The sequence below is a fragment of the Ochotona curzoniae genome, unplaced genomic scaffold (genome assembly GCF_017591425.1).
Source record: "Ochotona curzoniae isolate NIBS_2020 unplaced genomic scaffold, NIBS_Ocur_1.0 contig_3644, whole genome shotgun sequence".
Classification (NCBI taxonomy): domain Eukaryota; kingdom Metazoa; phylum Chordata; class Mammalia; order Lagomorpha; family Ochotonidae; genus Ochotona; species Ochotona curzoniae.
Window position 1 is genome coordinate 156,318 of NW_024465934.1, and position 26,647 is coordinate 182,964.

The 26,647-nt window shown below is 49.6% G+C and overlaps 2 protein-coding genes across 4 annotated transcripts in view; one reads left to right on the forward strand and one right to left on the reverse strand.

Moving 5' to 3' along the window:
* The window catches only part of LOC121158210 (component of Sp100-rs-like), a 156,695-nt gene that overhangs the window by 106,336 nt on the left and 23,712 nt on the right, over positions 1–26,647 (forward strand). The gene's annotated exons all lie outside the window — the stretch shown is intronic.
* Positions 7,079–25,933, reverse strand: LOC121158213 (sp110 nuclear body protein-like). 3 transcript variants are annotated; one of them, XM_040982874.1, is made up of 13 exons: positions 25,864–25,933; positions 24,672–24,756; positions 20,697–20,865; positions 19,333–19,566; positions 18,953–19,036; positions 17,020–17,094; positions 16,106–16,174; positions 14,389–14,451; positions 12,731–12,871; positions 10,911–10,976; positions 8,715–8,813; positions 8,134–8,273; positions 7,079–7,306 (listed from the first exon to the last, which is right to left on the reverse strand). In XM_040982874.1, exons 2-13 carry the CDS (start codon positions 24,672–24,674, stop codon positions 7,190–7,192), a joined length of 1,260 nt encoding a protein of 419 aa, XP_040838808.1. In that variant the 5' UTR covers positions 24,675–24,756; positions 25,864–25,933; the 3' UTR covers positions 7,079–7,189. The 3 variants fall into 3 exon arrangements, with proteins under 3 accessions (XP_040838808.1, XP_040838805.1, XP_040838807.1); XM_040982871.1 differs by lacking the exons at positions 24,672–24,756; positions 25,864–25,933 and adding an exon at positions 22,451–22,601; XM_040982873.1 differs by lacking the exons at positions 14,389–14,451; positions 24,672–24,756; positions 25,864–25,933 and adding an exon at positions 22,451–22,601.

Sequence of the window (26,647 nt, forward strand, 5' to 3'; positions counted from 1 at the left end):
TCCCCTGCAAAGGAGCAAAATCCTTTGGCCAACCTCAGAGTTCACTAAGGAAGACATCGAGAAAATGGGGGACACAGAATCCATAAGACTCATTTTAAAGATTCTGGTCAAAAATGAGAAGCTCATGCAAGAGTTCAAAGAATTTAAGGAAGCAGTAAAGCAAATCAAGGCTGGGATATCAGAAATTAAGAACACAGTAGAGCAAATTACAAGTACAGTGGAGAGTCTCCAAAATAGAATGAAGCAAGCAGAAGAAAAAAATCTCAGAATTGGAACATATCTCCTGTCACCAGGGGGAAACAAACAAAAAGCTGGAAGCAGAGCTGGATCAGGCCAAAAAAAGTATTCAAGAATTGAAAGACACTATTAAGAGGCCAAATATAAGAGTTATGGGAGTCCCGGAAGGTGCAGAAAGAGAAGCTGAGTTGCAAATGTATTTAATGAAATAATCAAGGAAAATTTCCCTAATCTGGAGAAAGAATTGGGAAACAAGATCCAGGAGGGACACAGAACTCCCAACAGGCTTGATCAAATGCAATCTTCACCAAGACACCTGATAATCAAGCTCTCTTCAATTGAACATAAGGAAAAGATCCTTAAATGTGCATGTGAAAAAAATCAATTGACATATAAAGGAATGCCAATTAAGCTCACAGGAGATCTCTCACAGGAAACTCTACAGGCAAGAAGAGAATGGAGTGACATATTCCAGATTCTAAAAGAAAAAAATTGTTGGCCTAGGATAACATATCCAGCAAAGCTTTCTTTCATCTTTGAAAATGAAATAAAATTATTCCAGAGTAAAGAAAAGTTAAAAGAAATTGCCTCTTCCAAACCTGCCCTACAAATGATACTTCAAGATGTTCTCTTGACAGAGAAGAGGAATAGCACCTACCAAAACCAAAGGCAAACGGGAAGAACATCCCAGTAAAATGACAACAGAAGACTAAATCAATGAACAATCCATTCCTAAAATGACAGGACCAAATTAACTCTGAATGTAAATGGCATAAGCTCAATCAAACATCATAGATTAGTAGACTGGATTAAAAAACAAAACCCATCTGTTTATTGTCGGGAGGAGACACACTCCAACAAAGATCAGCGGAAACTATATCACATGGGTTTTGTTGTTTTCTATTGGTTTCATCTCTTCAAAACACTTTCTTCTGATTAAATCATTCAATGACTCGTAGACCATGCAGTGGCATCACTTTCTTCAAGAAGGTTCTTGATTTTCACTTCTTCAGCTACACATTATACATTTAATAGCATGCTGTTTAACTTCTTGGTAGTGTTAATTTCTTTTTTCTCTCAGATGCTGAGTTTGTTTTGTGGCTCTTCATTTAAGGGAATGCATAGTAGTTGTGCAATGGAGATGGTCATATCTAGTAACATGTCATTTAACTTCATGGCATTGTAAATTTCTATTTTTCTTTCTATTGTTGATTTTGTATCATGACTTTGCATTTAAGGAAATGTACAGTAGTCATGTAATGGAGACTAACATCCAGATGTGAGGATGCAGTGTGGTATGCATTTCTGCTTCCAGACAAAGATGGACTTACAGTGAAACAGTTTATATTATATTTTGACAATAGGACTCAGGACTCTCTGCCATTGTCCATGCCCGAAAAGATGGACATATGACTGAGTATGAAGAACTATATATTAGTGATGATATAAAGGAACTAGGTGGGTGGGGGAGGGAATTGGGGAGGGGATAAGGGAATATGGAACTGTATCATAAAATGACAGCAATAATAATAAAATGTGAAAAAAAGGGATTACTTTTCTTTTCAAGAAAGATTTATCTTTATTTGAAACGCAGAGTTACAGAGCGAGAAGAAACAAATATCTTCCATGTACTGGTTCATTCCCCAAAATGGCCACAAAGACCAGAGCTGGGAAAGAGCCAGGAGCTTCTCCAGGTCTCCTAGGTGGGTCTCCCATGTTCTGCTGCTTTCCCAAGTGCAGGGAGTTGGTTCCAAAGTGGAGCAGCCAGGACACACACTGGCACCCATCTGGCATGAGAACACTGCAGGTGTAGGCTCAACCTTCTGTGCCACACCAGCCCCAGGCATCACAGTTGAAACGTAAAATTCAAAGAGAATCCTCTTGACTTAGATTTTGACGTCGATTTGCTTTCTTTCGATCCCAAAGTCATAATCTGAAAGAATTGATGAGCTAGACATCACTAATTTTTTTAAATGCATGCCTGGCCCCAGCTGGCTGCTGGTGGGTCTCAGAACGGGGTGTCTCATGCCTGTATCCTAGACAACAGCCACCATGTGCACGTGGTAAGCTGTCCCTGGGCCTGCCTGGGCTCTGAGGGCTGCTCCCTTTGGGGAGAATACACCAAGGGGGAGGTCTCCAGGGCTGGGCAGGTCCAGGGCCCACCTGCGGCTCACATTGGGCAGTGAATGGGATTGGGGAGGGGCGCGACCTTGGGCCTGGGAGTTTAAACTTCCAGCAGCCTTCCGGCTGCTGGTGGGTCTCAGGATGGGGTGTCTCATGCCTGGGTCCCAGAAGACAGCCACCATGTGCACGTGATAAGCTGTCCCCAGGCAGCCAGTATGCCATTTGGTGCCAGGCTCTGCCTGTTGGCCGCCCAGCCGGGGAGCTCTGGGTTTTGGTTCTTTGAGCCGCTGCTTAGTTAGCTCCAGGTTGAACCCATTGTGCTTCTAGGACATGAAGCATTCGTAAAGATTCCCATTGGCAGTAACTCTTCCTTTGTAAAACTTGCAATCACTGAACAATGCTGACCACCAAATACCAGTCCATGCAGAAGCTATGGCTTGGGGCTTGTCCTGCACAATTATATCATGTTACCTGACATGATGATGGATCAGGAGAAGGGTTACAGTAAGCAAGCCATTACATTAACTAGCACTCAAGAACCATAACCGGGAGTAGATTCTGTGAGGGATGTGTGGGCCACATCCTGTGAAAATTCTAGCCCCACTGCTTAGCTCAAGAGTTGGGGTGGTGATAGACTAGATGTGACCATGGAGCCTGCCATCAATCACAGGTAAAGGAACCCCCAATAGTCTGGACTGGTCAGGGCAGCAGCACCCAAATGTGCATTCTGAATAGGGTGTGGGGTGGGCCGGCTGCAACGCACACCAGCTCATACAAGGCCAAACGGAAGGCCAGACTGCGCCGGGCACTGGCCTAAACCCAATGGCATGTATGAGAACTGGGTCTGGGAGTGGATTAAGTGGAGCAACTTGGGAAACTCCCTTGGCAAATTGTAACTCCCACTGGTGAACATGTGGTCCAGGCCTGGGGATTGGACAAGCTGGAAAAATTAGCTCCAATGGCTGGGTAATGTGTCAACTAGTAATGGAACAGACTGGACCGAACAGGACTGAGCAAACCTTAGCCCACAAGCAAAACTAGAGACCAGGATGGAGCACAGGTCATGCTGAGCTAGGCTCTTGTACCTACTGGTGTGCATGAGCCAGGAATGCTAAGCCACAGTGTCGAAGGCAAAGGTCAGGACAGGTAAGGGTCTGTGCCAAGCTGAGTCAGAGCAACCACTGGCACATGATCTATGGCTGCGAATAGGCCTGGTTGGGGAGCTAGGGGACAACCCTAGCTGGGCTGAGGTCCCACCAAGGGGCGTGTGACCTAGAATGGGAGCTACGTTCTGATCTGGAAACGGTTATAGTCTCCCTTGGCACAAGTGTGGACTGGGATTGGATGCACCGAACCGGGCCGGACCCCAACACCCCCTGGTGTCATGGAAGACTGGGATAGATGTGGGATGCACTAGGCAAGGTCTCTACCCCCTACTGAGCCATATGTGAGCCATATGTGGGTATGGACAAACCATGGCTGGGCTGAAACATCCAACAGCAAGAACCAGTTTGGGTTGAAGGCCAGTCAGGAAAAGCCACTGTTCCTGCTAGGACAGGAGGTAGACTGAGTAGGGTTGGCTCATGGACCCACTGGTAAGCGTGAAATCTGGCATTGGGAGAAGTTCTGATGGAGGAGCCTGGGCAACTGCTCTGGCAGGACACAGACCCGGCAGGTCAGCGCAAGAAACATGATAGGATACAGCCCAGAACAGGCCATGGAAAGTTTCCCACTGGCATACAATTGGCATGGGTCAGGGCAAGACCAGGCTGAATCTGTTCACGTCATCTACTGGCATTCCAAGCATCAGAACAGTGTGTGTCAAGCCAGGTTCGGTCGCAACAAAGACTAGTGCACAATAAGGAATGCCAAGGTGAGGTTGCCTGTACCAGAAGGGACCTCAGCGCCCAACCAACAAGCATGAGAACAAGGAAGGGAGGCGAACGAGCCGGCAAGGGGAATAAGGGAGGCTTCCTTTGCTGGACAGCTACTCCCACTGGAGAGTGTGGGCTGGGATGGGGGCAGACCAGACTAAGCAGGGCTACAACACCTGTGTGCCTCATGTGGACTAGATCAGGGAAAAGCCAGGCTGGGCCGATTATTCCTACTGGTGCAAACAAAATTAGAGTGGGAGTTGGTTGTTTGGGCTTAGCTGCAGCATCAGCTGGCAGAAGCTGGCACTGGGGGCTAGGTCTGTCAAGTTAAACCACAGAACTACCTGGAGAGAGCACAATCCGGGAGTGGGAGAGGCCTGGGAGGGAAATAGTGGGCTCATCCCTCTTGGGTAACCAATTCCATGGGAGGGCACGAAAACCAGGACAGGGGCTGGGGTGGAATGGGCTGTGGGACAGACTGGATTACTGCTATACATACTGGCAAACCAGGGTAGGGGCGGGCCTAGTGGGGGTTATTGCGGGTCGCTCCAACTAGGCTGCAGCTCCCACTGGTTTATGTGAGGGCCAAGTATGTGCTGGGCAGAACCAGGCTGGACTGCAACACCCATTGGTCCCAGTGGAAGTCGGGAGTGAAAACACAACCAACCCAGGAATTGCAACCACCAGCTGATCTGGACTGTTCCGGGCCCTATACTTGCTAGCACATACAAGAATCTGGTTTGAGTACAACTCAGATAAAGTTTGTTTGGAGATCTCCCCAATCAAAATGTTGGACTCTGAACCCTAACGAAGAAAAGAGAGAATATAGAACAGGTCAGCCAACCATCTCAGCTATGATGGACTATGTCAATCAGTGGATTCTTCAAGGACCTCATAGTGTTTGGAGTGGCAAGATTGGCAGCGATTCATAACTGTTGAAATATCAAATCCACTTGAGCAAGAACCTCAGGGCATACCCTACATGTGGGACTTGGGGAGGGTAGGAAATTGGGTGTACCTTCTCCCTTAATACCCCCTTTAAACATGAAGGAAACAATATGCACCTGCTGGGACCTTCTGGTTCAGGAGACTCCACACCTGCTTCCACTGCATCTTAGGTCATGGAGGCAGCACCCCGTGGGCACATCACGAGACACACTCTTGGAGGATCAGCGTCAGGTCTGTTTATTGCACACATGCACACAGCTAGACCCTCGTAGAGGCCGGGTGAGCTGCAGAACTAGTTGCGCACTAGGAAAAATAGCTGAGGGAGAGCCTAGCCTCAGCCCATATCTGATCAGAACTATTCAGTCTGTGTCAGGAGGTGGGACTGAGAGGTGTGATGGGGTGTGCCCCTGGCTGTCACCTGCTACCACGTGGCATTATAAGGATTGGAGACACTAGCATATCTTACATATTAATGAGTGATCCTTGTTTTCAAGACGTGTAAGTTACAAAAGTAACAGTTGTTCTAGGAATTCCAGGTTAGGTGCTTGGATCCCTGGCTCCAGCTTCCTGCTAATGCAGACCCAGGGGAGGCAGTAGCAGTGGCTCAGATAACAGGGTTCCTGCCCTCCACGTGAGAGTACTGGATTGGTTTCTGGCTCCTGGATTTAACAAGGTACAGACCAGGTCACTGGGGGCATTGGGAGTGAACCAATGGATAGGAAGTCTCTTTCTGCTTATCTCTCAAAAAAATTCCAGTTGTATATAATTCCATAATGCAGAAGATAAGTGTCCCTGTGATTCTCCTCTCAGGATAACAACGGTTGAGTATTTCAGATACTTGTATGGTTTCCGTGGCAGACCTAGCTGGACTCCTCCCTCATACATTACCACCAGCGTCAGCTTTCTGCTGCTGTCCTGACTGTAACAATGTGTGGGGACTTCCCACTGGTGGAAATATGAATCCACATAACTAAGAAACACCATTCTGTGTTGTCAGAGTCATGATATGCAGGCTAAGCCCCTGCCTGTGATGCAGGTGTCCGTCCAGTAGAGGGGCTGGTTTGAGTGCTGGCTGCTCCACCTACGATCCAGCTCCCTGCTAATGTGTCCAGGAAAGCACTGAAGGATGGCCCAAGTGCTTGGGCATCTGCACTCACGTGGGAGACCTGGATAAAGCTCCTGGTTCTTGCCTGGCCCCATCCAGGCTATTCCAGCCATTTGGGGAATGAACCAGCAGATGGAAGATTCTCTTTGTTTCTCCTCCTTTTTCAATAACTGTGCTTTTAAAATAAATTTTTAAAAAGTCTTTTTACAAATCCACCATTCTGCAGATGTAACAGGTTTTTCATAGCTGATGGGATTTGTGTTCCTCTCTTAATTTTGTACCATGATTAATGTTACACTGAAGATCCTTGAACTCCTGGATATTTCAAATCAGGTTGGAAAAGCGGTTTATGCAACACATGGTAGAATCCGCAGCTGAAATTGTGAATGAAGCCCTCAGAGGGTCAGACTGGGATCTCGGGAAAGACAGAGAAGTGCTACTGTCTGTGCTGGAAGCTCACCCTAACGACCCTCCCTCGTGAGCGATTGAGACTCATTCCTGGAGAACCCAGGCAGGCAAGTGAGGAAAGACAGGGCACATGAGGTCAAACAGGCAACGGACAGCTGCAGAGACCAGCTCGGTTGAGCAAGCATCCTGATGCCACCACCAGCACACACTCTTGGGCAATACTCGTGTCCTGTAGGGATCAGCGGCTTCTCCATTCCTGTGATTCTCTTCTACTCCAATGCCACGTTTACTTTTCCAACTGTGGTGTTCTAGTTCTGACACCTTCGGTTTGTAGTCATCCCAACAGCCATATTTTAACAAAACACACACATGGACACATCAGTTTGTGTTCTAATTTTTCATTTTGGAAAAACCTGTTCTTAGCCATTTAAGATAAGCTGTGGAATCCTATGCTCAGCAGTCGCAATGATGATGTCCTGCCAGGATGTGGAAGTTACTTGGAGCTGGTTAACTTGGGGACTCTGAGGCCTTCAGACAAATGTGGCAGAAACTCACCTGCCCTTCCCCCTCTCTTGAGACATCTGCCTGGAGGACAGAGCAGCAGTCCTTCCTGAAAGAGAGGAAGCATCAGTGAAGGGGATGAGTCTAGAGCGTCCTTTGTGGACATGCAAGTTCCCACCTTCCCGCTTACATGCCTGGACTTCACACCGGACCTCAAACTCAGAGTGTCTACCTGCAAAGTAAGCTCCGGTCCCCAGCCAGCTCGTTCCGACTCTCCCTAGTGGGGAAATCAGACTCTTGGGTCACTCAGACCTGAGACCCATGTCCTTTTGCCCCAGTCCCTCATCCATCCCTGCACTCTCCCTTCTCATGTCTTCCTCTCTGGATGAAGATCCTTCCAAGTGCATCCTAGTGGTAACTGCTTATCCCTGGAAAGTTTGTGTGTTAAGGTAGCTAGGGCTGGTCCCCTGTGTGCACCTGACCATGGGCAAGCACAGTATCTGTGCAAATGCAAAGGAGAGCCTGGCCCCCAACAGTGGCCACAGGTGTTTTTAGAGGGGTCCCGGCAGGTGGGTGCTGAGCAGGCGATGATCCGATGATCCAGTAGAGGAGGGGAAGTTGTCACAGGTACCTATATCTCCCGCTCATTTCTTTCCCACCCTCCCCACCCAACACTGGCAGACCACGTCCCTCCTTCCTCGAACCCCTCGGCCTGCACATTGGAAGCTCTCACATTATTCTCTCTGCCCTTGAAATTTCCCAACACCATCACCCGTCTGCCTCTGTTGCCTGTCACGCTTCTCTGGCTGCACTAAGCTCCACCTCCATCATGCCGGTGAAGCTTAGTGGGAGTTCCTTGGTCTTTCTGCTCCTTGAAATCCTTCTCATTCCTGGAAGGCTTCCAACCGCCTCCTGTGAACTTTTGCCCCCATTCACCTCCAGCAGCTCTCTGAGGGACTTTTCTCCACAGCGGATGTCCCGTTTCCAGTTCTTGCCTCCTCGTTTCCCTTCTGCTGCAAATTCACTTGGGGTGAACCAGGCACCTTTTCCATTCTGAATACACTTCTCCAAGGAGCCTGCAAGGGAAGGATGACCCATTTCAGGATCCAGCCCTATCCTCTCCTGCATCCCAAGTCTTTGAACTCCTGCTCAGGGCATCCACCAAGAAAGGCTGGCCCTGTGAGGTGGGGGCCTCGAGCAAGAGGTCCAGGTTCCTTCTCTCCTAACCTAAAGGAAGCCTAGGAATCTGCTTGGGTGGTGAGGGAGTCGACAGAACTTCCATGTTATGTGACACCCACACGCCCCAAAGCGCTCAGCGCTGCTGGGTGCATTTGGATTTCCTTGTGGGAGTGGGGCAGTCTGCTGGCCAGACACAACATGGGAAAAGGGCTTTAAATCTCTTCCCCAAACACTTGCTTCCCTGCAGCCATTTCTGGAACAACGACATGTAAGGGCCCTCTCCTCCCTCTGACTCCCCCATGGTAGGATGCGAAAGAGCAGGAGACCATAGGCCTCACCTTGTCTCATTTTCTTTTTGTATAAAATCCCCTTAGCCTTTCCACAGGTCACAGGAAGCTTTGGACAGCGAAAGTCCACGGTGTCATCCTCATGGTTTTCTGAAAGTAGAAGTTGACCTTACTCAGTTCTAGCTTCCTCTTGCATTGTCCCCTCCAGGAAACCCAATCAATGGGGATCAGTGGTAATCAATGGTATTGGGAAAGATAGCTTAATTTGCAGGAGGCATTCCACTTTGAGCAGTGGATGAGCTATCTGCCCAGCGTGGTGTGCCGTGCTCCCTACTGATTACAGATGTCTCAAATGGCAGAGCAAAAGGTGGCTTTGTGGGTTACCATGCAGAGTTTCCCCTTTCCTGGGGTAGGTAGGTCACCAAAGCAGGTGGTGTTTTTTGACCTGAAAGCTTTCAAAGCCAAGTCTATTCCTAAGCCCAATTTCCTGGACTGTTCTTGACAGTCCTGCATTTGGCTTATTCATCGTAGCAAATTGCACCCAAGAGAGGGGACCCTGTGGGGAAAGTGCTGGTCGGGGGCGGGGGTGGGCTCTGACATCAGCCAGCCCATGCTCCTAGGTGAGCGTCAATAGGGACTGGTGTGGAGCACCACAGTGAGTGAACAGTGACAGCCTGCTGTGAAAAGCCAGCAGTTACAGATGAATGAGTTCATGGAAATGAGAAGCACAGGCAGGGAAGGAAATTAACAGAAAAGCCTGACCGAGTCCAGGAAGTACAAAACGGAAAAGCACCTAATTAACAAGGCCGGCAGAACAACTCCAAGAATTCTTAGAAAACATAAGGGGAAAGAGCCAGGTGAAAATTAGCTGTGGAAAAGGCCTGGAAAAGATCTGGGGGCTGGGAAGCGACACTAGAGGGGATGTGGAGGGGCTAGGGAAGCTCGGGGGCCTGGAGGAAAAGCAGCCACGAGAACATACTACCAGTGGCAACGTGGACCATCCTGTGTTGACAGCTGGGGGAGGTGGGGCCGGGCAGGGCTCAGATTCACAGAGAAGGAGTGGTGGTCAGCTCACTGTATGGGGAGGAGTTGGCACTACAAGTGAGACAGGCCAGACTGCAACGGTCACATCAGAGACACCTCAGCAGGCTCCCCAACACGTGATCGGCAGCAGCACAGAAGCCCTGTGTTAGAGCAGGAGGCACGGCCAAGGCCAAGTGCTCACGGGGGGAGGCATGTGCCCAGTGTCCGCCTGCATCCCGGATCCCCCAGGGTTTTATAACCCACGTGTCTGGGCTCATTTGCCTTTTGGTGCAAAGGACAAAGGGCTCAGATCACCTGGGCTGATTGTGGCTGATGCAAGTGCTTCAACTTTTAATTGAATCTGTAAAATGGGTTGGTAGTACCAGTTACGATGAGGATCTGATGGGCTAACTGCAAAGCAATGTACATATTTGGATTTTTATCAGGGTTTCTGCAAAACGTTGTGTGGATTGTGCAGGGAGCAGTGTTGAAGAGGAAGATGCTGGGATTTCACCTCAGAAACACACTCAACATGTGTGCTTAGCACAATCATCTTCCAGCAGGGAGTAGCAAAGGCCTTGTCTTAAAGAGTCAGCTCTGCGAGAGGAAGGCAGGGGTGGGGAAAGTGGCACTCGGTGTCCAGCTGACCTAGAGTGGGCGTGCCAAGCTGGTGCAGCCTGTGGGGTGTCAGTGCTGGCGAGGTCCTGGCTGTAGACCAGGGGGCCAGGTATGTTATGCTCTTCCCTGCTGTCCACTCCTTCCACTGCACACTTACAAGGCCAGTGCTGCCCGATGCATCAGCAGCAGAACCAGGGCACTGCCCACCTCTGCTGAGGAGTCCAGCAGCTGCCAACACTGTGAGCCAGGCATCCCAGGGCATCCATGAACCCACCGTCCTTGCATTTCTGCCAACAACAGGCTGGAGGCAGCACAGGCTGGGATCTCTCTTTGAGAAGCATCTGTAGGACTTACAGTGGGAGCAAGTGACAGAGGGGACAGTCAGCAGCAATGATGCTGAGGAGGGAAGGTGTGGAACACGATGGGGGCAGTGGGAGTAGGGACACCAAGAGGCCACGTGTGGTGCACAGAGGGGAAGCACAGACGCCAGCCTTAGAGAGCTCCTCTCTGCTCTGAACTGACATGGAGGCGGAACCCAGGGCAGTGAGGACAGGGGTGGGAAGACAGTAGGGGACCAATTCCAGGGAGGACCCTGGGTGCACCCACCTCTCTGGAGAATATTTTTCTGGATCCTTTTTGAACGTGCACGAGTGTTCGCTTTCTGTTTCTTTTCTAAAGAAATGAAAACATACCATAAACAAAGATGTATACACCTCATATGATAACAATTTTAATTTTTTGCTGTATTTCTATAAGTTAGGGGGAGAAAGAATATATATATATACATACAGTACAGAAAGAGAGACATGACAGAACACGAATTTTCACAGTAAATGTGTACTTACGTATTTAATATAAACACTCGAAGTGAACAAAAGGGACATGTAGTTTCTGAATATCACACAGAAGGGCTTTAACGGCAGCAGAACGGGGCATGGAGCAGCAGTTCTCAGGGCAGGCGAGTTGGCCTCCTACATCAGCATGTGGCAGGGATGGGAAATCCTGCTGCCACGACCACCGGCACCTCACGGTGAAGGACAGGGGCTTGCTAAGCAGCCCCTACTGCACAGGGCAGTGAACACGTGAGCAATTATCCTTCTGTAAGGCCAACTGTTACATGAACCGCACACTCATACCTGCACACTACAGATACACTCATTTTTCCAAATTAAATTGTCCCCGCAAGCAGAAGCTTCTCACAATAAGTGAAAGGGGTTAATTTTTAACATGAACAGTCATATAAAAATGGGCAAACATAAGCAGGTAGTCTATGAAAGAAGAAGATTCTGATGACAGACTTATAAAACAGGTAAATTAGTAAAGACAGGTTAGACGTGGGGTACAAGTTCCCAGTGATTCAAGACCAGTATTGGCAACTCCAGCCCGACAGCCTGGCACCTCTTCATGTGAATAAAGACTTAGTGCAGCACGACCCTGCCCACACCCTTGTGGGTGTGTCCCTGGCTGCCAGCATGCTACAGAGACAGAGCTGAGCAGTTGATGCACAGACTGTGGGGCTGTAAGCCTGCACTATTTATCATCTGAAACTTGGGGTTGTGGGGGAACTTGCCATGCAGCAACTTTTCCCTTCTCCCTCATGCTATTTCTTCATCACAAGGTAGATAAGGCTCAGCCCCACATGACTGACATGCTTGGCTCTAGTGGCTGACAAGCCTCGGTTTAGCACATTGCTGCTTTGGGGCCAGAGAGAAAAGGAACAGGAGCTCTTCAACCTTTGCCCAGAAACTGACCCTGTGTTATAGTCCACCTTTCTCTGGCTGACTTAAGTCACATGGCATCTCTGAGTGCACAGCGTGGGTGTCTGAAACCTTCTCAAGGGACTGGGGACGGGATACTGATGAGCAGTGAGACGTATGCACAGCCTACTGCCGTGTGTGTGCCCACGGCACACAGAAAGTCGGAGGAAAACCGTGGAGAGGCCAGGAGTAAAACCTCATTATTTCTAGTGTTGGTGAAAATAAGGGCTTTTGTTTGCTCATTGGGAGTGCAAACTGTATACAAGATGGGTAAATGAGGAACACTCTACAGAGTCCTTGACCAAGACACTTCACTTCTAGAAATGAACACTGAACAAACAATCCTGAAAATACATCCACCCTGAGGACTGGAGCCACTTGCGATCCTGGCATGAAAGAGTTGATCACACTCAGTGAAGTAGTGGTGCCTCCATTACTGCAAATGGAAATAGCAGACACTGGGGAGCAGTCCAGTGAACACACATCCAAGACCAGCTGCTCCCTGAGGATGTCCTGCCAACAAGCTCTCTAAGCCCGACTGAGCCTTGTCCTGGCTTCACGTGCCTCTTGGCTGTATGTCTTCCAACAGCTTTACACTTCCACCTGCTCAGGAGAGACCACGCACACAGAGACAGAGTCCATCAAATGGCGGAGTCCATCGCAGCTTACCCTCCAGTCTGGACACCCGGGTACAGTTCATTTTTGCCTTCTTGTTCCTTGTCATCACCCCTGAGTTTTGGATTGGATCCCCTTGCCTTCTAGCCACCTGCTCCAGCTTCTTTTGCATTCCATGCCCAGATGAGACAGCGCCTGGGCCAACAGTGATTTGTGATTATTCTACATTTGGGCCTCCAGCAAACCTCTCCGCACCCCGCACCCAATTCGTGACTCCCTCCTTCTCAGTCCAGCCACTCTCCCACCCCTTGGAGATCCATGGACCTTTCCACACCCCGCACCCAATTCGTGACTCCCTCCTTCTTAGTCCAGCCCGACTCTCCCACCCCTTGGAGATCTATGGACTTTGCTTTAGCCTGGTCATTTCTCTATAATTACTTCTTTGTTTTCTGCAGTGTCTTCCTTTCTCCCCTAGACTCACTGTACTTCTTCCAGTTTAGCTTTTCCCCCTTTATGTCCTTCACCACCAACATTCCATAAAAGAAGGACTGGCATCTACCTGGCTCACTCCTGAGTCCCCATGGCTTGGGCTATAGACCTGACACTTTATGGATGCGCTACAAAACAGCCCATCTTTGAAAATACAAAATGTGTATATTTTTCATTACTATAAAGTAGCAGGGTTCACGGCTATGAAATCAACAGGATTCAGGGGAAGGGCAGAGGCTGGCCCAGAGCCGAGGAGTCACTGCTCATCCTGGCCATCTGGGAGGCCTCCAACACTGAAGCACAGAATCTCCTGAGTGGTAGGGGATCCCTACATTCCCAGAACCACCTGTCCATACCAAGAAGCGCTTAGAGGCCTGCATGTCAACTTTCCTGGAAGTCATCAGTAGAGGAAAAGCAAATGGCAGAGAGTAGGTTTCCTCCAGCCTAAGGAGGCAATGGGTAGGAAATCAGAAGGTAGAAAAGGAGGGCAGGGGAGGACGAGCAAGCAGAGTCCAGGTCACAGCCCGAGACTAGTGGTGCTGGAGCACCCTGAGCCTTTGGAGGTGTCCTCAAAGCAGTCGAGCACCTATCTCGACCATGGTTCGGCAGCTGCAAGGAAAGTTCTTCCAAGAGTCCCTATCCTCCACACGGGCAAGGCATCCCACATCTCCCTGACAAGAACCCCCGAGGCCCTCAGCAAACAGCCAGGAATGGGGGAAAAGAGGATGAGGAAACAGAGTGAAGAGGGACAGAATCTGGGGAAGGAGATGGAGACAGGAGGGCGGCGAAGCAGGCAGTTTCTTCAGCATGTTTCCTACGCTGCCAACAGCACAACCTCCATGCACTGAGACGCAGACAGGGCAGGGGAGGGGTTCTGAGAACTAAGTGACTCCAAACGTAATTCCGGCTTGGGATTGGGCGCCTCAGTCCTGCTGCAGCTCCCTGCTCTCCCTGGCTGGGACCCTGCAGTAGACACAGTCTTCACCTCGATGCTCCCTGCTGCCTCCTGCCCCCACCTCCACCACCAGTCCTTCCTGGGGGCAAGAGACCAGAAGGCCGGGTTTGCGTCACTGTGGTGCCAGGTTCTGTCTTGGTGGGAGATGTCTGCTGATGGCGTGGCTTGGGCAGAGATGGGCCAGTAAAACTGGGTGACCACACTGGTCGCTCAAGTGACAATCAGAACACTTACAGGAGAGTAGTGACACTTCACTTTTCTTGCTTACCTCCTGGGGTTTTTGTTTCCTCTTGTCTTGAATTTGAGCAGCTAGCTCTCTTTCTTTTTTCCTCTAAAAAACGGGGAAAAAAATGTTTCTGTCTGCAAATATTGATTATTAAAGGCTATACTGTGAATTTTTTTTCTTAATGTTCAAAAAATGTATTAGACTGTCCACTGGCTGGTTTACTCCCCCACATACCTGCAATGGTCAGGGTTGCACCAGGCTGAAGCTGGAAACTCAGAACCCAACTCAGGTCTCCCCATGGGTGCTAAGCTGGGGTTGGTGCTGCACCCAAGCCCTGCCATGTGGGTGCTGCTGTCTTCTTTTTTCTTTTTTGAAAGCTTTATTTATTTATTTATTTATTTTTATTGGAAATGAGGATTTACAGAGAGGAGAGACAGAAAGATCCTCCATCTGCTGGTTCACTTCCCAAGTGGCTGCAACGACTAGAGCTGAGCTGATCTGAAGCCACGAGACTCTTCTGGGTCTCCCATGCAGGTGCAGGGTCCCAGGGCCTTGGGCTGTCCTCCACTGCTTTCCCAGGACACAAGCAGGGAGCCAGAAGAGAAGCAGAGTAGCTGGAACATGACCCAATGGCTACATGGGATCTTGGTGGGTACAAGGCAAAGACATTAGCCACTAGGTTACCACACTGTGCCCGATGCTGCTATCTTCACCACCAGGCTAAAGGCCCACTCCCTCAATGCTTTTTAAACCAAAATTGTCTGTTTTCTCATCACTTTGTGGAGGCCTATGTGATACCAGTGCTTCTCTTTTACCTGGAAATGAGTAAAGATGTAAGAGAGCTATACTAGAAACTCACACTTAGAATATACCAATTTCAAATTAATAACCATTTTTTAAGACTAGAAGAAGAAAGCAGAAAACGATCATCAGAAGCCACGGACATGGAAAGGTTTTCCAAGCTGAAATTCAAGCCTAGGAATCAAAGACTATGAAAATGAAGTGAGAAAAACTGCACAATATGTAACATAACAAGTCATCATCCTTCACAGAGGAAGCAAAAAGCAAGTACTCTGTGTGGAGCAGAGACCAGCATTGTAGCGGGTTAAGCCACTTGGCCCACCACTTCGCACTTCTCTCTTGCATTTCATGGCTGCCCATGGACCAAGAAGTGATCTGTGGACAGTTCTAACTGGGGTCCCCAGGAAACCCCTTCTTCCCCTGCCCGATGACCTTTCTTCCTGAACCCAGATCCCTCCCTTCAGGGGCTCTTTACTTGCTTTTCTCTCACTATTTCTCCATGAGTATCTCTTTTTGGTTGTATATAGGTTTTCTCCCCTGAGATCATCATCTGCTTTCTCTCTCTGTCCAGGCACCATGAGTGGAAATCCACCATATACAGTTAGGGAAATTTTAGAGAAGCCTTGTCAAGTTACCTGCAAACTTGATCTATAATTAACCCTCTTCTAGAAACCACCCCTCCCATCCCCAATCAGATCCGAATCCAGCCTGTTTATAACACTGCCTGAGTGTCCGTCCTCAAGGCCACGCTACTCCACTATGTCCACCTCCACTCCTTCTTAACCCAGCAGCCACTCTGATCTTGTCAACTTTAAAACCAGACCACGTCACTTCACGGATTCCACCTGTCCAGTGGCTTCTCACTGCATTTGAAATGAATTCTAATGCCCACATCTTGGCCGGCCGACCCTGTGTGAGCTCTCTCCAGCTCCCAGCTCCTCCCCTTGCCTCATCTTACCTCTTGGGAGTCTTTTTTTCTGACGTCGCTTTTTTGGAGTTGACCAGATACTCCTTTTCTTCTTAGTTCCTAAAAAGAAGGGACAGAAGACATCTTTTACATTCACAGGTGTAGATCTTCCGACCTTCAATGTCAATGATGTTCAGCTTCTAAGAAGGAGCAAACTTCAAAGACAGGGGTCAAAAAAGGGGAATTATTGAACATTAGAAATGGAGCTGGGTCTCCATTACAGAACCTATAAGCTGGCCCTTTGGAGTGACCAGAATATGTGGCAGAAGAAGCCACCAGACACTGGTGGAGGAAGGATTTGAGATGCCAGAGTGTTGGGTGGGTTGTCTGTTGCCTTTAGCTACTGTCAAAGAACCTAGGATGATGGCAGGACCTACAGTGGGAGAAACACAGCATTTGATGACAGTGGGAGAAACACAGCATTTGTCTTTCGGGGGATGGTGGGGAAGCCGGCAGGTGACAATGATGGAACGAAGGGACTTTCAGCTGGGTGCTGGAGTCTCCAAAGAGGGGACACAGGACCAGGGTCCCAGATTGGAGCATCAGGCAGCAAAAAGCAAACTGCAGCCTGCCTCCCACCAAGCAGCCTCAGCAACAGCAGGGAAGGCCCAGCCATGTCTTAGAGGAAATGCTGTCTGCTCAGGGGAAACACCCATCCATTGCAGAGGTTGGTGCAGCTAACTGTCTAGGAAGCTGGGGAACTGGGAGACCAGTGGTGCCAAGGGATGGACATTCAGAATTCCCTCTGGTTTCCCTGTGAGTCTCTTCACTGCAAGAAGGTACCATGAGTGGGAACAATGGAGAAGCTGTGCTGGCCATCCCGAAGCAAGACATGGCAAGCTATGATAAGGGAGAGAGAGCAGCTGTGGGTCCCCTGACACCTGCAGGAGGAAGACAACTCTCACCTTTCCTGGGAGATGGGCATGGGACCTCCTGGGAATCTTCTGGGTCATCTGGCTCTGGAGAATCCTCTCTTTTCACTGACAAGAGAAATGCACTTTAGGCTCAGAACATCCGGGGGTCGGGGAGGAGGCAGGATGATAAGAAGGTGAACCTGCTGGCACCACACCCCCAGGGGTCCCTGATTCTGCCTTCATTTTGCCAGCCTGTGATGGTGGTTCCTTGGGTGACTTGTCCCAGTGACCCAAAGGATATAGTGAAGGGATATAGTGACCCAATATAGTGAAGCCTTAGTCTGACCCATTTAGGGGAATTGCTTCAGTGGAAGCGGGAAGACAAGCCCACGGGTTCTTGGTGGCTGTGCTCCAGGGATGCAGCTAAAGGCAGTGGGGAGCAAGATGTCAAATTCTGATGGCCAGGTAGAGGGCACCACCTTGGCCTTGTGGAAAATATGGTATTGCTGCGATGTCTACACATGCTGTATCTGTGACTGTCTCACCTTGAGAAACAGTAAAGGAGACTAAGTGCCTTGTATACCATTAAACACAGAAGGACGGCTGAAAAACCAGGAGCCTTTTTCTTTTTCAACAGCAAATGTACTTGGACACAAGGTCCTACTAGTTTCTGGTTGCAAAAGACAGGACTGGAAAGTTCCTCTTACGCAAGGTTGCCATCTTCCTCTTGTTTCCCAATACCACGGACCTGTCTCAAATGCTGGCCTACTTAGGAGCAGGTGAGAGAGGGGACAGGTCACCATTAGATCCCTGAAATGAGGACATCCACAATTATAGACCCAAGTGACCTGGAAGTGACTAAGGTTCAAAGTCAGGGTGGGTACCAGCAAGGAGGAACAGCACTGCCTCGTCACTGTTGGGCCACTCAGGACTTGCTGGCTTTGCTTCTTCACAGTCATCTAATTCCTTGCAATATAAATCTGTTTTCTTTTTGTTTCAAAGGCAGAGAGAAGTAAGTCTTCCATCCTGAAACAGCCAGAGACAAGCCAGGCCCCAACCAGGAGAGAACTCAGTTGTCAAATCATTGCAGTTTCCAGGCCAGCACACAGGGACCAGGGTAAGGAGGAGAGAGAACATCCAATTCCAACTGGTCCCCACGATGGGGCGGCCAGCTGCCAAGGCCTGGCCCATGGTGGGAAGGAATGGGCAAGTCAACAGTCATTTATGTTCCATGAGTCATTACTGTAATAATGCTACTTAGTATCTGACAACTGTGAGGATGGAATCTTCTCCAATGGAATCCAGAGCTCCTGGCATCAGCCCTGTCCATCGTCGGCTGTTGCAGCTTTTGGGGGAATAAACCAGCAGATAGAATCTCTCTCTCTCTCTCTCTCTCTCTCTTTCTTGCATGCTCTCTCTCTGTGTCTTCCACTCTCTGTAACTCTGCATTTCAAATAAATAGATCTTTATTCACAGTGTTCCATTTGGGAACACTGTCCAACAATATCGCACTGCCAGAGTTAATGTGAGCAGATGCTATCATAGTGATGATTTGGGGCAATAAGTGGCATAATTTGGAAGCTCAATCAAGTTTGAATGCTCTTTCAACATTTAGTAATCTCTCTCCTTTTTAAAAAACAATTCTTCTAATGTTAGTCTTGCAAATTAAACCCTACTAAGACAAATCAGGTTGAAACTCAAAGCTCCCCCTAGTTATCCTGGGTCAAGGAACCAAATAAGGCCACCAGCTCGGGAGGTGCACCACTTACCTGACCGTCCAGAACAGTGTGTGCAAGGCTGACTTGCCCTGCAGTGGGGGCTGCTCAATCAGCACCTCTGATTCTTTTTCTTACTGGTTTTTTTTTTTTTTGCCATGCCCAGGTGGGTCTCCTGGGGTTTCTGCCACAGCTTCCTGCTTGGCAGGTGCATGCCATCCTACACAGCCACCTGGAGCTAAGCTAAGCCGGTCCCCAACCCACATTACCTTGGGCAGTGTCCAAAGGAGGGCTGGGCAGCCTTTGGGGGTCTTCCTGCTCATCTCTTTCAGATATTAAGTTGGCGTTGGTCACTGCATGGAGGAAGGAGACCCTTACAGGTTACAGGGACTGGGTGGGAGAGGAGAGTGTGGCAAGAACACTGGGGCAGACAGAGTGCCAAGGGCTAAGATAGGTGGCTGGTGTCCTCACAGTGGGAAGTGGGTGCTCCAAGCTCCGGACCTCCTGGGACACTGCCCATGCTCACCATCCTTTCTGGAAGGGGCGGTGCGTGGACAGGCAGGACCATGGCAAGGACCACTCCAATGAAACACAGCCCAGGGTCCCCAGGGTGGGCACACATAAGGGTTGGACAGGGTTTGTTTCTCACCTGGCTTTTTCCTTCCTTCCAAGATGTGCACAGGCTGAAGCACAGAAGTGTCCGAAGAGCTGGGCGAGGACACTCCAAGGTCACCAACTCTGCTGGCACTGGGCAGCTGGCCCTGAGGAGGCGGCTGTGGCAGGGGCAGCAGCAGGGTCTGGGGGCAACTCCCTTCAGTGGGGCCTGGTGGGGCTTCCAGCGGGATTGCTGGGCGTGGGTGCCACTCTCCATAGGAAGTACAGACTGGGATGGGGAAAGAGCATGTGGGTCACGTGGGGGAGGGGATTTTGCTGAAGGGAGGATAGGGGTGTGCAGTTGTTCACTAGCTTCCTGGGTACAGAGAACAGACTCAAGGTCCTCGGCCCACCCGTGCCCTTTTCTACTGTACTGGATAGGGCCACCCAGTGCTGCAAAGCCCTGATCTAACATGGGTGTGGTTTCATACCCAAAGCTCACTTTGCCTTTCTACACAAGCATTTAAGCTTTTTCATTTCAGTTTCATAGAATTAAATCAATCACGTACATGCAATAATTTTAATAGAAGTCTCTGCTTTTAGAAATAAATACACAGGGCATGCCTCTCTGAGTAAGTACAATACAATAAAAATTCCCTTGCAGGGGAATGAGTCCATTCATATTCTCATGTCTGCAGATTCAGCTCCTGGGCCTCCTGCCGTTCCCTCCCATTGGCTTACACTGCCCCTTCTCTTACTTTACTTCTCCAGGACCCTGAACTTCCTCCCTACTGTTCCCCTGCACGGTTGGTCTTCCCTTGTGATTCTTCCCCATCATTTTTCACAGAAGTAAAATTGTTTCATGCAGTGAACAGGAAAAGGAAAGGAAAGGTGGATTTGGGGAAAGAGCCTGGAACAAAATAAATGAGGTTGAGCCCCATGGGGTCGGGGCTGTTCAGCCATGGGGTTCCTTTGGCTTCAACATGCTTAGCAAAGCTTTGCCTGTCCCGGCTTCTCCTGGCACTGCCCTGATGCTGCCGAGAGAATGGGCTCACCTGCAGGTATACCTGCACCTGTCTGGAGCTCAACCTTCCCCTTGGCTGCCCCCTTCTCTGACACTGTGACTGTTACCTGGTTACTAGTCTCTTGGGCATCAGCTTTTACTGTGTTCAAACCATGTTCCTCGTATCACCAAAATGCCCAAGTGTTCCCCGTTTCACTATGTTGAACCTTTCTCACCACAAGATCTTGTTTTGCACAAAACTGTTTTTCACTGTTGAAGACTGATGGTTCATGTCACCACTGACAAGAGCAAACTTGGAGAATCCAGATGTTGGGGAGTTAGCTTCTTTACACACCCCCAGTCTCCCATCGGGCTGAACTGACACCCTGACGGCTGGACACGGCTCAGCTCCTCACCTCTCCTGAAGCTCGTGAGAACTGCTGCCAGCCTGGGGTATTCACACAGGTTGATGTGGCTGAACAAGGTGCCCAGCAATGCTGGGGTGAATGTCTGCTCCAGCCTGGTAAGAACGTCATACACCACTCTGCTTACAGGGACCAAACGACGACACTCCTCCACCGAGTCCTTTCAGAATGGAGCAAAGAATGACAGCCCATGCTTATCCAAGCAGACGGAGAGCAAATCCACTCACACACGTGGGGCTCTGTCCATTGTAAGAAAGCTAGTTTACCCTTTCAAAAATTTTAACAGAAAACACATTGCCAAGTCCCCTAAGGTGAAGTTTTGTGAAATTTGATATCATATACACTTGAGGGAAGAGAATCTCTTAAAAACAATCTTATTTGTTTGAATGGCAAAATGATAGAGACAGAGGGACAAGACACAGAAAGAATCTTCTGTTTGCTGGTTCACTCCCCAAATGGCTACAACAGCTGGGGCTAAGGCCAGGCCAAACCAAGAGCCAGGACTGCGTCTAGCTCTCCCACATGGGTCAGGGAACTTGAACTTGAGTCATCCTGTCTTGCCTTCCCAGACATACTAGCAGGGAGCTGGACTGGGAGCAGGGCAGCTGGGACTTGAATAAGTGCTCTGAAATGGGATGCTAGTGTCACAGGTGGAAGCTTAACTTGCTGTTCTACCATGCTGGCTCATGGAAGACAGCATTTTTAAGGAAGTAAAGTAGCATCATGGGATGCTGTCATGTAGTTAATTTTTGAAGGCTTTGGGCTAGAAACTTTTCCTTTCTTGTACTTGAGGTGGTCTAAGTAGCTTCCAGACTCCCTCTTGGTGAGATGAAGTTGAGAGAAACAGAACAGAAGAGAACTGATAGCAAACATGCACTGAACCCCTTCTAGGCTCAGGGAGCCTTGGGTATGGCGTTGTGTGTGAGAGCAGCAAGACACGGCCCGTGTTGGAGGTGGGCAGTGTCAGGTAGAGAAGATGAGCCCTGAGCAATTAAACACACGTGAAATGAATTCCCAAGGACGGCTATGCATCATGCTATGAAGGAAAAGTGCACATAGCTATGGGAGAGATGAATGACCAAAGACTTTACAGACGAGGGCTAAAGAGACCTGTGCGGGGCAGTGATGACGGAAGGAAGGAGCTGCAGCAAAGAAGGCCACCCAGGGCAACCGTTCAACACCTGCTAGCACCTATGAGCAATCGCACTCCTCCCGAAGACAGGCCCATTCAGAATCTTGAATGTGAACTTAACAATGTTGAGATGTGACCATGAAGGATCAGAGTGGGTCCTGAATCCGAGAGTCATCGAAAGAGAAGGAAAGCAGGGCAGACATGGATGACAAAAGGACACGGAGCTGGATGTGTGTGGCCATAGGCAAGGCGCACCAAGCAGCCACCAGACACCACGAGGGAGGCAGGGAGTGGAGTCTCATCGGAGCCTCCAGACAGAATCAACCCCATCAAGTCTGGACTTGGGATTTCCGGCCTCCACACCCATGAGAAGGAGTGAATTTCTGCTGTTCTGAACCAGCTGATTGGAGGTCATCCACTAGGGCTGACGCTGTGGCACCCTGGAAGCTAATGCCCTCTGAGTGACGCACAGACCCCATCTACGTGAGCATGAGCAGGCCCAGACTGGACCTGCCAGATCCCAGAAGCCGCAAGGGCTGGGGGTTTGAATCTCTGTGATTGGACAGCCCTGTTGGGGTCTGGGCTGCCAGGAGAAGGGGTGTACCCGACTCACCGCAAGCACTCTGTCAGTGATGAAGGAGTTGTCCCGGAGGCCCTCGAAGAACGGAAACGGCTTGTGGATGGCATAGGCGATCTCCATCTTCTGACACATGAAGTGCTGAAAAAGAGCCTCTTCCAAGGCCGCTGGCACAATGAACATCCTGCCGGGGCTGCCTGTCAGGCACGGAGAAGCCCAGAGTCAGAGGGGTGTGCCCAGCCGCTCTCGGCATGGCCCAGCCCCTGAAGACGGGCAGGTGATGCCCAAGTCATTCCTCACTGCAATGTCTGCCTGAAACGTGCACGGGCAAAGGAAACAAGGACAATTTCCAGGAACTATGCATGCCAAGAGCAGCTGACATCATGATGCTAAAATTCCAGATGCTGAGGCACATGTGCTTTACAAAGCTATTTATTAAGTGCCTCCTGTTTACCAGACTTTGTTCTAAGGGTTTTTTATGCAGTAATGTATTGGATCTTTTTAAAAAATATTTTATTTATTTGAAAGGAAGAGTTTTATATAGAGAGAGGAAGAGACATACAGAGAGACATCTTGTATCCACTGGCTCACTCCCCATATGATCACAACGTCCAGGACTGGGCCAGGCTGAAGTCAGGAGCTCCTTCCTGGTCTCCCACGTCGGTGCAAGCGTCACGTACTTGGGTCATCCAGGAGAAATAGCAGGGAGCAAGATTGGGAATGGAGCATCCAAGATTTGAACCAGTGCCCAGATGGGATGCCAGCAACTACATACAGGTAGAAGCTTAACCTGCTATGTCACAGTGCCCACCCCACTAACCTGATCTTTACTAAATGTTTGTAGGATGGTTACTATGACTAGACCCATTTATATTGTTGAGGACACTGAGCCATAAAGAGGTTTTTTCTGGTTTGCCTCTAAAATGATTTATTTATGGGGTTAGAACGGTGGCACAGCAAGCTAATTCTATTTGGTGTGGGTATTCCATATGTGTACCAGTTCAGTCCAAACTGCCCCATTACTTTCATTTTTCAATAATAAATTCATTTTATTTTTGATGATGTTTACATATTTGAGAGGGATGCATGCCCATACAGATCACCGATTAGGGTGCAGAGGGTTGAGGCATGGGGAAAGTGGATGAGACAACTGCTTCTAATCTTTTTTTTTCTGTATCTGTGGAAAGTGGAGAAGGAAGAGGTGAGGGCCACTCCCCACAGCCCAACTGCATCAGTACTCAGGGATTGCTACCCAATGTCATCCCAGGGTCCCCAATGTGGAGCATGTTCTGAGGATATTGCTTAAGTGGTTTTAACAGTTCTGAGATGCTGTTGATTGAGTTGCTCCAGGGATAAGGAATTCCTTCCAAGGTCCATTGGCTGACATAGTCCACTCAGAGTCTCCATTCACCCAGACACTCGCTATCAAAAGCTTGTCTGGGAGAGCTGTTTAATTTGTTCTGCCATCCACGGTACTAGACATCCTCTAGGCCTAAATGAACTGGTTGCCATGTCCCCCGTGAGCAGGTGGGCATGCCGTTCACCACACAGGCCTCAGCAACCATGGAGACCCAGCTCTGACATACGCACCCCAGGGTCAGACCACACATCTGTGATTTTCACTGTGGCTGGAGTTTTGAGTCCATTGATCCAGCTGGGGGCTCCCCAAAGAAACTTCATCTGAGGTGACTTTGGACCTGACTCCTGTGTGGGTTTGGTTCAGTCTGTCACCCACATCAGCCTACACACACACTGATGGTTTCCGTCATATGGTCGGTTCTGTCTCCAGCCTATCTCATATGCAAACTAAGGGATGCTGTAGCCAAGGCCAACCTTCATGCACACAGCTGCTCTGCTTCTGATCCAGCCATAGGCTAACGGCCTGGGAAAGCAATGGAGAATGACCCAAGGACTTGCACCCCTGCACCTATGTGGGAGATATGGAGGAGTTTCCTGGCTCCTACCTTTGACTCCAATCGGCTCTATCTAGCTGTTGCAGCCATTTGGGGAGTGAACCAGTGGATGTAAAATCTCTCTCTGTCTCTCTCCCTCACTCTCTGTAATTCTGAATTTTAGGTAAAATAAATAATCTTTATTTTAAAAGTTATTTATTTATTTGAAAGGCATAGAGATGGTGAAATCTCCAGTTACTGGTTCACAAAAATGGCTGCAACCATCACAGCTGGGACAGGTGAATGCTGGGAGCAGGAACTCAACCCAGGTCTCCCAAGAGGGTGGCAGGGATCCAGCCACTTACCATGTATGCTTTTCAGGGTATACATTCACAGGAAACTGGAACCGGAAATGGAGTTTTGACGTCAACGTGGGTGTCCTGGTAGGGCCTGCATGTGTCCCAAGTAGCACTTTTACCAAGATGTCCAACACCTGCACCTGTGGACAGGGAGGATGACTCCTGCTCCAGCTTGTGTGGCTTATAGAGAACAGAAGGGAAAGAAGCATGCTGCCCACACTTTGCACAAGGGAAGGAGACAGGGGAAGGAGAGATAGCACAGACCTGGGCAGGAGTGCAGGTCAGTATGATCGCTGGCTAAGAAGAGGCGACGGCCCTGCAGCTCCACACAAACAATGCATTACCAACAGTGCGCAGAGAAAGACATCTCATGGTTTCTCCTTCTTACTCTGCTATGAGCCACAGAAAGGTGAAGTCACCAGCTCCAGGCTTTCTTGGTGGCCTAGTAGAACTTATTGACCTTATGGTCCTACTTTTTATCACACAGGACACTGCTGTTCAGAGCGGGGGCTCCTTTCATGATAGATGGGATCTGACACATGAATATGCAAAAGGTAAACATCCAAGCAAAGCAGGGAAACACAAAGACACAAACAGGCTATTAATAAAGAGCTAAGTCCAGCACTCAACAGCTGCATGAGAAACACACTGACCACCAGCAGTCAGAAAAGCTCAAAGGAAGACAGTTTGAGAATACATGCACTTGTCAAGTTGGCCAAGCTAGGAAACCCTAGTCCTCATCACTAAATTTAGAAGCTAATTTAATGATCACCCCCAAACGAAGCCCTTTGAACTCCTGTTTCTAGAAACTGAACTCGAAGCAAGAACCATGAACGTGCCTACAGAAAACACAGGGGAACCTTGTGGCAGGCTTCCAACAGTTACTCAACCAATCACTGGAAAGGACTGGGAATGCAGGAGCAGCCTGAGGGCGGGGTCAGCGTTTCAGGGAAGATCCAGGGCACAGGACACACTGCTGCAAACGCCAATTTAGGAGAAAGGCAAGTATGTCAGCTTTGCCTTCCTGTGCCCCCTTTCCCTTTTATGTGCTCCCCAAAGTCCCACCTATCCTCTCCCACCCTTGGGACAACCTCAGAATCCAAACACTTGCATTTCAAGCCCCCAGTGGCTGCTTCCAGAAAGTTAGTCCAACAGCCCTAGCCACCAGTCACGAAAAGTTAGGGGCCCGAAAACTCACCTGTTGCTGCTGTTGCAACTGCTCCTATGCCCTTCTTGACCCCAGGGAACTGAGGCCCGCAAGTCCTGTGGATGGCTGACCCAGGCAGCCAGGGCCTGCTTCTGAGAAAACGAAAGTGCTCTTAGGAAGTTGTGGGCGGGACCAGTGCTTGGTGCCCAGGCCGGCCTGTGGGCGGGGCCGGGCCGGAAGTGGGGCCTGTGCAGCTGCAGGTTGATGCTGCTCAGCCCCTCAGGGTCAGCCCTCAGAGGGGCTGAAGCGGGTGGGGAGCCAGGGACCCGCTCGGAGTGTTGGGAATAGGAAATCCACCTTTGGGTGTGTCTCACATGTGGCCCAATCTGAAATGGCCTGACTCACCATGGCTTTTGCTGGTGGGTACTGCAGCCTGGCTTGGTCCAGCCTGCCCCTGGGGATTTCACTTTCTTTGGACTGCCTGCTGCTGCCACTGCTGGGAGTGGACCCACTGGCTCAAAGAGTCCACAAAGACTCTTCACACACTTTAGGCAGTGTCTCTTCCCCCAGTCCACCAGAAAGGAGGGCAGTGGCAGACACAGCAACAGGGGGGCTGTTTCCAGGGACCGTGCCCTCTGCTTGCCTCGAGTCTAACCTTTCAGGATCCGGGGCAGCTGAACTTTGTGCAGAACAAAGCAGTCTTTGGAAGTCAGCAGAGTCATGGGGAATTCTAAGCTCCTGGCAGCTGGAGGTGGCATGGGAGCAGCTGCTGAGTTGGAGGTGGACCCCAAGTCTTCTCCTTTCCATTCTCATGTGAGCAGCACTGGCGGGCTCA